This window comes from Pinus tabuliformis, chromosome 3_1, assembly GCF_031772625.1.
Source record: "Pinus tabuliformis cultivar Carrire ecotype Pingquan chromosome 3_1, CPIR1, whole genome shotgun sequence".
Lineage (NCBI taxonomy): Eukaryota > Viridiplantae > Streptophyta > Pinopsida > Pinales > Pinaceae > Pinus > Pinus tabuliformis.
This window is the reverse complement of record NC_142301.1, coordinates 962,018,348-962,030,863: the sequence shown is the minus strand read 5'-3', so window position 1 is coordinate 962,030,863 and position 12,516 is coordinate 962,018,348. Positions and strand designations below refer to the sequence as shown.

The window sequence follows — 12,516 nt, the reverse complement described above, 5'->3', positions numbered from 1 at the left end:
GTGTTGCAAATTATTTTGGAATTTTCATTGGAAATTTTGGAAAAAAAATAAATTGATTTTTTTTGGGTTTAGGATTAGTTTTTGAATGTAAAAATAGCTTTAGGAAAGCTTTGGAGTAATTTGAATGTGTATTAAATTGGTAATCCCAATAAATTTGAAAGGAAAAAACATTTCAATTAAAAAAAATAAAAATTAAGCTCCAGCTTCTGGGCGTTAGCAAATGACCTAAGCCTTTTGGAAAATGGATAATAAAAAACTAGGAAGCCTGAAATTACTAACAGTTGGTTTCAAGAGGAAACAAAAACCTTGCAAAAATGATGAGAACGAAGATGAGTATGACGACGATCTGCTCACTGAGTTTTGCGGTCTTCGATCAAATTGTTTGTTAATTGATATGGGAAGAAGGCTTTAGAAGGTGATGCCCAACTAAAGATACCGCATAGACCATCCTCAGAGTAACAGCCGCCACAAGGACGAGAGATATGTGCCATAAGTTTCCATATTTGTTTCAGAATCTTTAAATTCTATTCGGGAGAGCATTATGACGGATAGCTGCATGATATCTCCTCGTATTTAAGGTTTCTCCTCAACTTTCATTCCATTGCTACCTATATATCTGATTAGACAAATTATTTAATTTATATTTATTTAAATGACTAGCTATCTTATTCTAACAATAATTGTTGCAAATAAAATTATAATGATTTATTAGTTTGTGATTTTATTCTTATAATAGAGTTATCCATTCTTCTATATACAAATTGACATTACAACGTTTTAATAATGGCTATCAGAATTCACAATCTCTAAAATATGTATCGACATATCCATTTTACACCATAGCACACGTTTAATACTAATAAATTTTTATGATTAATTCGAAAATCACTGGACCGAATAACAGCCGGTGGTTATGAGTGCATCTATTGAGCTTTCAGACGACTCCCCATTATTTTAAGAGTACTTTATGACGCGGGAAGAAAGCAAGTGGGAGTTGTAGATAAACATGGTAAACGGATAACGTGCTGTAGAACAATACATAAAATGAGAAGATGACAATATCAAGGAGCAGTACAGTTTTCCTGAGCAAATCCCACTTGAGAATTCGGTACATCAAAACCAATACGAAAATTCTGCTGTTGAACATTTCCTAGGATGGGAGGAATAGAGTCGGAAGCAGTAGAGAAAGCGAAGCAAGAGAGCCCCGATCCTGCGCTGAATAGGGTATTTTCCTCTGGCAAAACCAGGTCCACGTTACGATCAAAGTGCAACGTTATGATGGGAACGTTGGCTGAAGAAGAAGACAATTGGTAACAAGTATCGAAATCTGGAGTGGATTCCACCTGCTTATTGGGAATCTGGCTCCGAAAAGTGTCTCTGAGAGCCATATAATCAGGCCCAGCGAGATAGGTAAGAGTTGTTCCGGAGTCTAGTACGGTTCCTTCCCTGCTGGCCGGAATTGTGACCGTCGTGTTCCCCACGCTGATTCCCTTCAAATTGAGGTAATAGAAACTCGGGTTTGAAGGATTGTTTACCAATGTAGTGAATTGCAGACCGGAAGTGGAAAGTGCAGCTTCTTTCCCAAGAACAAGGGATCCCGATGCAGACGATGTCCTGCTGGGAAGACAGTAAGAAAATATTCCACCAAATAATTTCGCGGTCGGCTGATTCAACAACGAAAGTGGTCCGCGCCCCAGTCCCATCAGTCCCGGTTGATTTTGATCTAATCCGCTTACGGACTCCGCACAAGTGAATGAGAAATTAGGAAGAGATTGAGAGCCAACAGTGATCGTGTCCGAAGAAAGTGGCCCCTTCACCACGGAGCGATCTCCATACTGCAGTTGCACATCACATTCTGAATTCTCCCCGCAATTCCCACCAGCTTCCTTACATGCCTCTGAATTGCAGTCCAAGGATTTATAGGAAGAAGATAATGTAGAGTCGAAAGGTCGAGCGGCATTCGACTGGCAGCCTTGGCACTGTTTGCATGGAATCCAAGCAACGTCACTACCCGTATCTATAAGCGTATACATGCTTTGGTTGGGCGTCCCAAAACCCGCATTTATTATGTACTCTCCAGACCCCGGCATAACAGGGACGATGGCGTCCTCTTCTTGGTCGATTTTGGACGAACGATAATTCGACATTGAGCGCTTCAAATAACGGAGGCGATTGGCGTCGGCTTTAATTTTTTCAGATATCAAGCTTTCCCAGGTCCTATTAGGAGGTCGGAACGGTGAACACTCTGAATAAAGATGCATAAGAGGAAAGCTCACGCTACGTTTCCACTTCCCCACTTTTCTATTCAAGGCTTTGTCGCTGCTTCCACAGTTCACTGGCGCAGAGTCTATGCCAGACATGGTTGCAGCAAACGACATGAGAGAGAAGACAAACGCTGCAAACTTGATCATAGTGAAGAAGGTCATGGTATTCGGTTAATTAGAGCAAAATCCACAAAACTTCAACTACGCTACACCAGTTTCGTTGTTTCTGAAGAGGCCTGGAGTGGGTATTTTGTACCATTACCTCGATGCATCATGGGCTGCCGTTTGAACCCTATGACATACATGTTGATCGACGTTACAATACCACAACCACAATAAATGTGATTGATATAAATTGATACCATTATATCATTAACATACATAATTACATAATATGAATTTAATAATATTAATAAATATATAATAATAATAAGTATTATATTAATGATATTTTCAGTAATATAATAAACCCAATAAGGCTAGTGTGGATGCTTTATAGCACTGCCTCGATGCATGTGGTGGCTTGTTAGAAATAACAAACTAATTATTTATATATATATGAATGAGAAAGTGAATATATGAACAATTTTAACAATCTATTTAGACCGATCATAAAATCTATTTTTTAAATTAAAGAAAAAAAAAAAATTGTTTTTTTTAAATAAGTATGTCGATTAAGTTAAAGTACATTTTAAGGCAAGATTAAATTATTAAATTAATAAAATATAAAATGAGTTAAAAAAATACACTAGACCATTCATAATCCCTTAACGTTTTAATGAAAAATTACATTATTAAATTGAGTGAAAATAACTTAGAAAAATACAGCAAACCTTTGATAGTGCTTAACTCCTTCGCTGAACTGTTATAATTACATGTGTAGGTTATCTCTATTTTGATTTAAGATTCTAAAGTATTTCAAAAATCCGTTATACAAACAAATGGTTGTTCCACATCTTTTTGGCGAATGATAAACAGGCTTCTTCAAAGATTGAGTTGACGGATGACTTGTTACATACGTCGGAGTTCCTATCAAGCTCCCGGAAACCATCTTCTCGAAAGCTACTTTTGTCTCTGTGCTGCGAGATTTTGAACCAAAAGTAATCTGCCAAGATTACATTAACGTGTATTTTATAGTGAAATTTTAATTGAGATATGCCCAATCAGATTTCCCTGTCTTCCTCCTCGTCTCCATCTTCATATAGCCATCAATATCGACTGGTCTCCTCAAAGTCTACTCCAATTGCACTTCTCTCTCAACTCCGCGTTCGAATTGGATGAACGTCGTTTCACGGAGTGTGAAGAGACGCAGACTCCAGTGTTCGGCATTTAATACGTTGTGTAAAGTCCTGGGCTCCTGCGGTGAAAATCTGGTCAGCCCTTCTCAACTCCAAAGGTTCAAAATTTGGAATTGACAGAGCATCGTTTTACGTGGTGTGAAGAGAGAGAAACCCTCGTGTCATTCAAAACTTGGAATCGTTTTACGTGGCGTGAAGAGAGTGAAACCCTCGTGTCATTCGAAAGTTGGAACCGAGCCAGCATCGTTTTACGTAGTGTGAAGACAGGCAAATCCTCGTGTTGGACATGCTATATGTTCCTAAAAGTGTTCTGGTGGGTGGAGAAAATCTGGTGACGTATCATATTTGGTGGGTTGAGAAAATCTGGTGATTTATCATATTTGTGGGTAGGTTGGAGGGTGAACCTCACTTTCAATGATCCATGATCTAGTCTTGCATTTTGGGTTATTTAAATTAATTGTTAAACTGATCAAATTCTACGAAGGTGGCACTTCTGTATCTAATACGTTATACACCATATTCCTCAAAATTGGCCCTATGCAATAAACCGTTTTGATTAAATTAATATTGGAATAAATTTCTAAACCCTTTATAATATTTATTTATTTTTAAATATTAATTGGGAAATTTGCAGTAAATGAAATCTCGGGCATGCACTTGAGTAATATTTATTTGCAAAAATTTTAATGGAGGAGTTTTTATTTCATACTCATGCGCAAGAAGAATGTGATTGATTTAGTTTACTAAATACTTAAAAGAGTTCTATTTTAACCTTTCTTACATGACAAAATTCTGATGAATTGGTTACATAATAGTAAATAAAAGTAATAAATTATTAAATTGGGTTTCAAATTTAACTTCTTGTCAATGAGATTTAGCAATAACTTTCATCTTCTTCTTCCTTACTTTTGTCCAAATTTATTCTAATGTAAGTGGAGTACTTACAAGTTCCTCCAACCTTGGAGGATATTGAATTAGGGATTATTCTAGAGCTAAAGCTTCAACTTCATAGGCTTGATCTTCCCAAACTGTAGCTACGAGAGGGCCTGACTTACCATGGAGTTATTGTCTTGAGTCACATGGGATAGGATCTTCTGCCTTTCGGATTTGGGAAACTTGTTCTTATTGTTTTTCTTACAAAATTGTACTCTCTTAAGATGGAGGAACAACTAGTGGAAATTGATCCTATAGGACTAGTTCGCAATCCTCTGAAGAACCAACCCACAAGGTTGATTTTTATTGTTGCTCTTTTTTTTCCTAAACTCATTGGGATATTGGGCAACTATATGGTTAGTTTCAAAGCAGGCCCTACACCATAGGGAGACTCACTCATAGTCCACTTTCTAAGTCCAAGAAAATTCATTTTTAGTCAAAATAATTTTAATTGGAAATCCTACGCTGAAATCCATTTCTAGATATATTTGTGCATATGTTCCAATACCTTTTCATTAAGTTGCATGAGAACCAAAATGGAACTTTACAAGAGCCTAGCCAATGGCTTGAACATAGGATAAACACCAAAGCTATAGTGGCGCATTGTGGAGTCACACCCTAATAGGAGAAGTGGTCAAAACATTTATTAAAAGATTGAAAGAGGGAGACCAAGGATTCATTTAGAGGCCTACATTGCCCCAAAATGATGGACTAGAGTTTGGGATTAGATCTCTGTCTTGACATTGCTAAACTTAGTAAAGAAAAAATCCCTTTGTAGAATGATGAATAAGAACATCATGTTTAATAATAGAGATCCAATATCTCATTATCCAAGAGTTGATATAGCTAGACATGACCAAAAATCAAAGAAACCACAAGCCAAACTACCATATCAAATAAAATTTTCTTACCCATCCACCTCAAACCCAATGGGGCTGGAGATGGAGGGTGCTTTGTGCACCAAAATATAGGAGGAGTGATATGAAGGTTGTTGAAGAATTGCATTCTTGAACAAAATGCCACTTCAACGAACATTGATGAGTTTTGGAACTAGCCAAACATATGAAGGAAAGCCAACATAGGATGTGGGCATAATATAGGCCACATGACCAACAAAGATTGTAGGGATGTGAGAGGTTGAATTTGCCTATGAATGCATACGTAATATGGGAAAGGCAAAGATAGAGGGTGTCATATCCAACCATGAATATGAGGGCATCTCGTGATCAAGGAGGGATTAACACAAGTGGCTAGGGCCAAACAATAATTGCTACACACTAAAGGGGTGCCATCTCCTTCTCACACACAATTGGTTAAAATTCATTTTTTATAATAAACTCTAAAATGATTTGTTTCCCTATACTTAAATTTTTTTAATATCTTTTAAAATTGTTAAATTTGATAAGGTCAAATTTTTTAAATGAAATCTAAAACAATTTTTTATTGATTTTATCTTTTCAAAATAAATTTCAAAACTATTAATTTTAATTAAGTTAATATGTAAATTAAAATAATTATAAAATGAATAATATTTGAAGTGTGTAACATTTTAAAGTGATAAGCATGCTAGTAAAATTTTAAAACCACTATCACTAAGTTTGTCATTCTAAAGCTAAAATTAAAGCCAGTATCTTAGTCAACATATAGAGAGAAAGAGACAATTCTATCTATTTTTTGAATTCACAACAAATTATTGTCATAGAGGTCTGAAATGGGCCTCCCAAGAGAAATAATAAAACTGGTGGAACGACATTACTAGATGTGGTTAATATACCTTGATAGGGATATATTAACCTCATTAATAAATATTAGGTTTATGGTAGGATGCATAAACCATAATATTAAGACCTAGTATTAGAAACCAATATTTTAAACCTCATATTATAACATGATTCCCTTTGAAATTTTGATGATGTTGATTGAGTTATAAAATGCAAGAGACAAATTGAACTACATATAGACTTTATGATAGAACATTGAGTGGCAAGCAGGTATGGAATTTAAAATTTGTGTTGGAAGCCTTTGAGCACTACTGAGAGGGTGGGGTGAATCAGTAGAGTGATTTCTTAATAATTTTTACCAATTATTACTTCACTTACTAAATAATGCATATAACCAACAACATATTACATAATCACATGAATATAACAATGTAAGTAACGAAGTCAAACATCCATGAGAGAAACAAAACCATCAAACATAACCACAAAAACCGTCACACAAGAGACACAAGATCTCTGGTGGAAAACACTTCACCAAGAAAAAAAAAACTACACTTGTTGCTATTGCATTGCTCTGAATCTTCTATTAAGAAAATTATGTCTTGTACATAGATTTGCTAACTCCCATTAGCATGGATACTCGGCCTCATTTACAATTACCTGAATTTGATCAACCTTGAGACTCGATTCTACTAATTAGCTTAGAATACTATGTTCTCTAGGATCTATGGACTACCATCAGTTGAAAGCCACCATGAATAGTCGATCCTTGCCTTACTTTGATTCGATTATCCAACTACCCTTGGATTGAGAAATTGTTCCTTTCACTGAAGCTTTGCTATCACTGCTTCTCATCCATGAAGTCACTACTCCTCTAGTCTATGAAGATCTCCTTTAAACTATTTTCAAACAAGATCCCAAGACTTCCTTCTCAAATTGATTTAGCTCTCAAATACGACCTCTAGCAGTAAGAAATTATGATATCAATCAAAATAATACCACAAATATGTTGTCTCAACTTAGAAAAAATAGTGGCCACATCAAATCTAAATACTATTAAACCCTCAGGTCAATATAATGCCACATAATAAAATTAACATCATAAGACACTATGGTTATGTGCCAAATGCATCAACAACTCTTGTAAAAGAAAATGTGAGAGTCTCCAACAAAAAAACTATCCAACAACATTTAAAAGCTCTCCAAACAATCTCTACTCTAGCAACATCAAATCTGATCTATTCTGTAACATGCTTCAATTCTACTCCATTATCTGCCATTAACACTCCCTCATTGAACCATCTATGCTCTCCAATAGGTCTAAACCATAACCACTCTTTGCGGCCTTATATTACAGATATATACCCAACATCAATCATCACACAATTCCCAAGTAATGAATATAAAACATGTAGGGCGAAATTGAGCTCGGGGCTAGGATCAAGGATGCACAAATTGGACGAAATCAATCAAGGGCACTACTTGTGTAGCAAATGAGTTCACATCATTATAGGACCATTTCAAACAATTCCCGACCTTTAAACTAATCTTGGAATCCTATGGGAATTTCTATGCTAATTCCCCTCCAGTTTGCACGAGGAATGCAGAGAAATTATTGTGAAAATCCTTAGTCGCATGCATAACATAGGAAAAATTTGACTGGAACATTCAGTCACTACCATAGGCCTATATTCTAATGGCTAGAGCCTTTAAGTCACTCTCATAGGCTTTCCTTTATATGACTGGTGCTAAGGATGAAGAAAAACATCAACCCTTAAGCTCAGGGCTTCTACCACTTTGTACATGACTCGAAACCTCTGACATAGCCTATGACACATCTGTAAGTTGATCAAACATGTCTCCCAAGTGTTGCTTCTAGGTTGATCTAAAAGGGAAAACAAACAAGATTGGAAATAGTGTGAACAAGTCCTCCACTCTCCAACAATCATGTCCACAAGATGGAACACCTCTTACAAACCTGCAATAATTTGTAGCACATTTCCATCATCAAACATAAGGCCATCATAATGCAACATGTCATCTACATTGGCATAAGCATGAAGACCTAGTTGCAAAACTCAACCAGTGTGTCAATCATCATATAGATCACATGAATATCTGCATCATCCACCTATAACAACATCATCAACCAAAAGAATGACATCATCTAACCATCATGAGTGTGACATCATACTACTGACATCAATGCCAACACAATCATCCTAATGTTAACACAAGGATCTACAACCATGCTATAATGAATGGCATCCAAACATCAACTAGGCTACATCTATTGATATCATTGCCAACATGAGATAGCTACCTTCATGGAACAATGACAACATCATCTAGCTAGATCCATACACATCATAATGACAACAATCTCCCCCTTTAACATTGATGGAAACCATTCAAAAACTCTAGACCATCATCCACTATCTCTCCCCCTTTGACATCAATGGAAAAGGGTAAACTCCATCTAGTAAGGAAGCAAGAACTAAAGAAGAAATACTAGAGAAACTATCATGGCTGAAAAGTAATGCACATAAACAAGCATTCATGCCTATCATATCAATAGAAAAAAACAACATATATATCCAATCAACATACAGAGCAGCATGTCCACCCAACAACCTCTAGTAGCACCATCAATATGCACATGAGGCAACCACAAAAGCATAATATGAAACATCATCATAATAGCAACTATGAGAAACATCAAGTATATGCATCAATAGGCACATGAGGCATAGACCAACACTCCACATAACCACATAATAGCAAAAATCAATGGCTATCATCAACCTCTCTACCCATAACATGAGGTTAACAACTCCAACTATCATAGCATAGTATGAGGCACACCATGAACACCTCCAAGTAGATCATAATGCTAACCATTAGGTGATTTTTGAGGTCTAAAATGGGCCTCCTAAGAAAAAAGTACAACCAAAATAAACTTTAGAAGAACTAATAGGATTCAACATGATGATGTCAACCATGCGGGATAATTCACCACTTTTGGAGTAAAAAAGTAAAAATATTAAAAGATAATAAAATAATAAAACTACTTTTTCAATTTGTATTTTCAACTTATCTCCCTTAGGGTTTACTCAAATTTCAAGTGGGAGTACTCTTTGAATGAAAAACTTAATTCCTCATCCAAGGAGTACCCATGTTGCATACTTTTGATGGACCCTGTTATAAAAAAACTGAGAAATACATGAAAAACGTGATTGCAATAACGTTTTTCATGTATTTCTCATCTTTCATGTAGCAGTGTCCATTGAAAGTATGGAACATGGTTACTCCTTGGATGAGGAATCAAAGTATGCATCTAGTAAGTGTTTCCGCTCGAAATTTGAATAAACCCATATGGAGATAAGTTGAAAATACGAGCTGGAAACGAAAAAAGAAAAAAGAAAAAAGAAAATAAATAAATAAATAAATAAATAAAATTTCCTTTTCCCCTCTAAAATTTGAAGATGTAATCTAATTTTATTTTATTATTTCTACTATTATTTTATAATGTCTTTAGGAGGCCCATTTTAGACCTCAAAATTACCCTAATTAATATATGAATGAAGTGAATAGGAACAAATAATGCTCCCCTTGAACATATGTCATCTCCAAAATCAAGTCCAACCTACAATGACACACGTTTCGCTACAAACAATCCTTCCTTTAGAGAAATAGAAGCACCATGTGGACCAAGACTCCACCATGACCATGACTAAATGACGTATAAAATTATATATACATGGTTGTAGCAATAACGTAAGACGTCATATATGACCATAAAATTACCTCATGACCCATGACTACAAGACCAAAAGATAATACAATACAAGTACATGTCTCCATGAGCATTTTACATGAATATATCAATAAATGCATGGATGGTATGATCATATCCTATGGAGAAATGACTCAAATACATGATATATCAGGAATATTACATCACCATCAGCCCATACATGTGCTTGCGAAATGACTCCATGAATTTTCTCCATAACATTCCTACTAACATGATGACTCAATATACAAATGACTAGACCCTCTACCATCATAAAATGATGAATCAATACAAGGTACATGTCTGTAATAACCATCATAAGACATCTCATACATGGTTGGTCCATGTCTCAATTCACCTCAATACATCATGTGCCAATAAAATCCTTATATGCATGGTTGTACCATCATTTCAACCAACTTGTTACTGAAAACAAAAGTGTATATATGGATGAAAAATCTACTTCTTTCAACTAATGAAAATACATATAGAGTGCCTACAATCACATGAGAGAGGAGAAGTAAATGAGAAAAAACAAATCATGAATCTCCATACCATGCATAACTCCCCATCAACTCAATATACCTCCAAGAGATAGGCAGAACCTATGGACCTAAATGTGCATGAGGCTAAAAATAACTCACCAAAATTTGTTGCAATAATCTCGTACTCATTGAGCGACCAAATGCTCCCCCTAAGATTGTGCACGTCTAATAAATTTTGCAGTCCCATATGAATATGCATGAAATAATCATGGACTACAGAAGGGAATGCTCTTCACTAATTGAGGAGTTGTTCCTTCTTCCTCCACACAATCTTTGGCTGCTTCTTCTCTTCCTTCACTTTCTTCCTTTCTTCCTTCACTTGCTTCTTTCCTTCTTTCACTAGTTTTCTTCTAGGTCCCCTTTGCTTTTGCTGCTTTTATCAATTTTGTCTTGAGTGATGGGGCAACAAACAATCTCTTTCCATATGGGCAAAGTTATGACATGTATAACACTCTACATGGCCAAAATATGTAGCAAGAGGATTATATCTCCTGCTACTCATGCTATATCTAAACCATGAATTAAATGTGCTTCTCCTCTATTGGTTAGATCTTCAATCATATGCCTTATGGCCAAATTGGTCACATGAATAGAAATAACCATGAAAACCATGATTATACCTATTGGTCAATCTCCTTGATTATACCTAATGGTCAATAGCTATAGATTGACAAAAGGACTTTGTTTCCTTTAAAATTTTACAAATCTATCACGATCCTCTCTTCGAGCAAAATATCTTCTAAATGTAGGCGATCTTTGAGGTTTTATTTTATGATGCTGGTTTTGTTGCTCGATCTACTATTGGTTTTGCTACTTGATTTGTTGTTGGTTTTTTCTCTTATTTCCTTGATTCTCACTCTTGCTACTGGTGTTGTTTGCTACAGGTTTCTTGGGTTCATCTTTGTTGTATTTACCTGCATGCAAAATGGACTCACACTTTTGAAATCCAAGAGAAAATTTATCCAATGGTGACCTCTGGATTTCAGGGCCACAATTCTCTTCTCCATATTTCATTGATTTCTCAAACGCACCACTTCAGATTCCAATATTTCACATTCATTTTCCTTTTCTTGGTGTTTTTTTCTCATACCTTCTTCAATTTTTTATGATTCTTTCAACTTAATTTTTAATCTGACATTCTCTTCCTTGAGCTTAGCCTCCTTATCATCACAAATCTATAATAGTTTTTCTTGATCCTCGCATGAAGATATTATTCTAGTATTCTTAGCTCTAAGAACCTTAGAATTATTGTCATCTTTAATAGGAAATGCAGAATGATCAAAATAGGAATCCTTAAAACTGTAATTCAAAAGAAAATCATTTATAAGTATACCTTTGGATTAATTTTGCAGCAATACCTTTGTTTCTTGGTCTTTTGATTTCTACACACTATTTGTTGTATCAATTGCACTAGGAAGAGGAGACTCTTGTGTCTAAACTTCCTTATTTTTAAGGCCATTCGTTTTTTGAAATTGTTTCCTCTTGTTCTTCCCCATTCTGAAAAAAAATTCAAAATTTCTCCAACAAACCTAGATCTACTCTCCAACATTCAAGCTGCAACCAAGAGCCTTGCTATGATACTAGCTGTTGGAAACCTTTGAGCACTACTTGCGTGGGGGGTGAATCATTGTGTGACTTATTAATAATTTTTACTAGTTATTACCTCACTTACTAAATCATCAATATAACCAATAACCTATTACATCATCACGTGAATATAATAATGTAAGTAGCAAAATCAAACACCCATGAGAGAAAAAAACCATCAAGCATAACCACAAAAACCATCACACAAGAGACACAAGATAGCTAGTGGAAAACCCTTCACTAGAAAAAGACCACCGTTGTTGTTGTTATGCTGCTCTGAATCTTCTATTAAGAAAATATGTCTTTTACATATATTTGTTGACTCACATCAACATGGAGACTCGAACTCATATACAATTAGCTGACTCTGAT

General features: G+C 35.5%; 1 protein-coding gene across 1 annotated transcript; it reads right to left on the bottom strand.

Annotated features, from left to right (window-relative positions):
- Positions 1-849: 849 nt before the first annotated feature.
- On the bottom strand, positions 850-2,526 carry LOC149191005 (aspartyl protease AED3-like). Its single transcript, XM_089413488.1, has one exon. The coding sequence runs from the start codon at positions 2,424-2,426 to the stop codon at positions 1,062-1,064; it is 1,365 nt and encodes a 454-aa protein (XP_089269614.1). The 5' UTR covers positions 2,427-2,526; the 3' UTR covers positions 850-1,061.
- Positions 2,527-12,516: the final 9,990 nt, after the last annotated feature.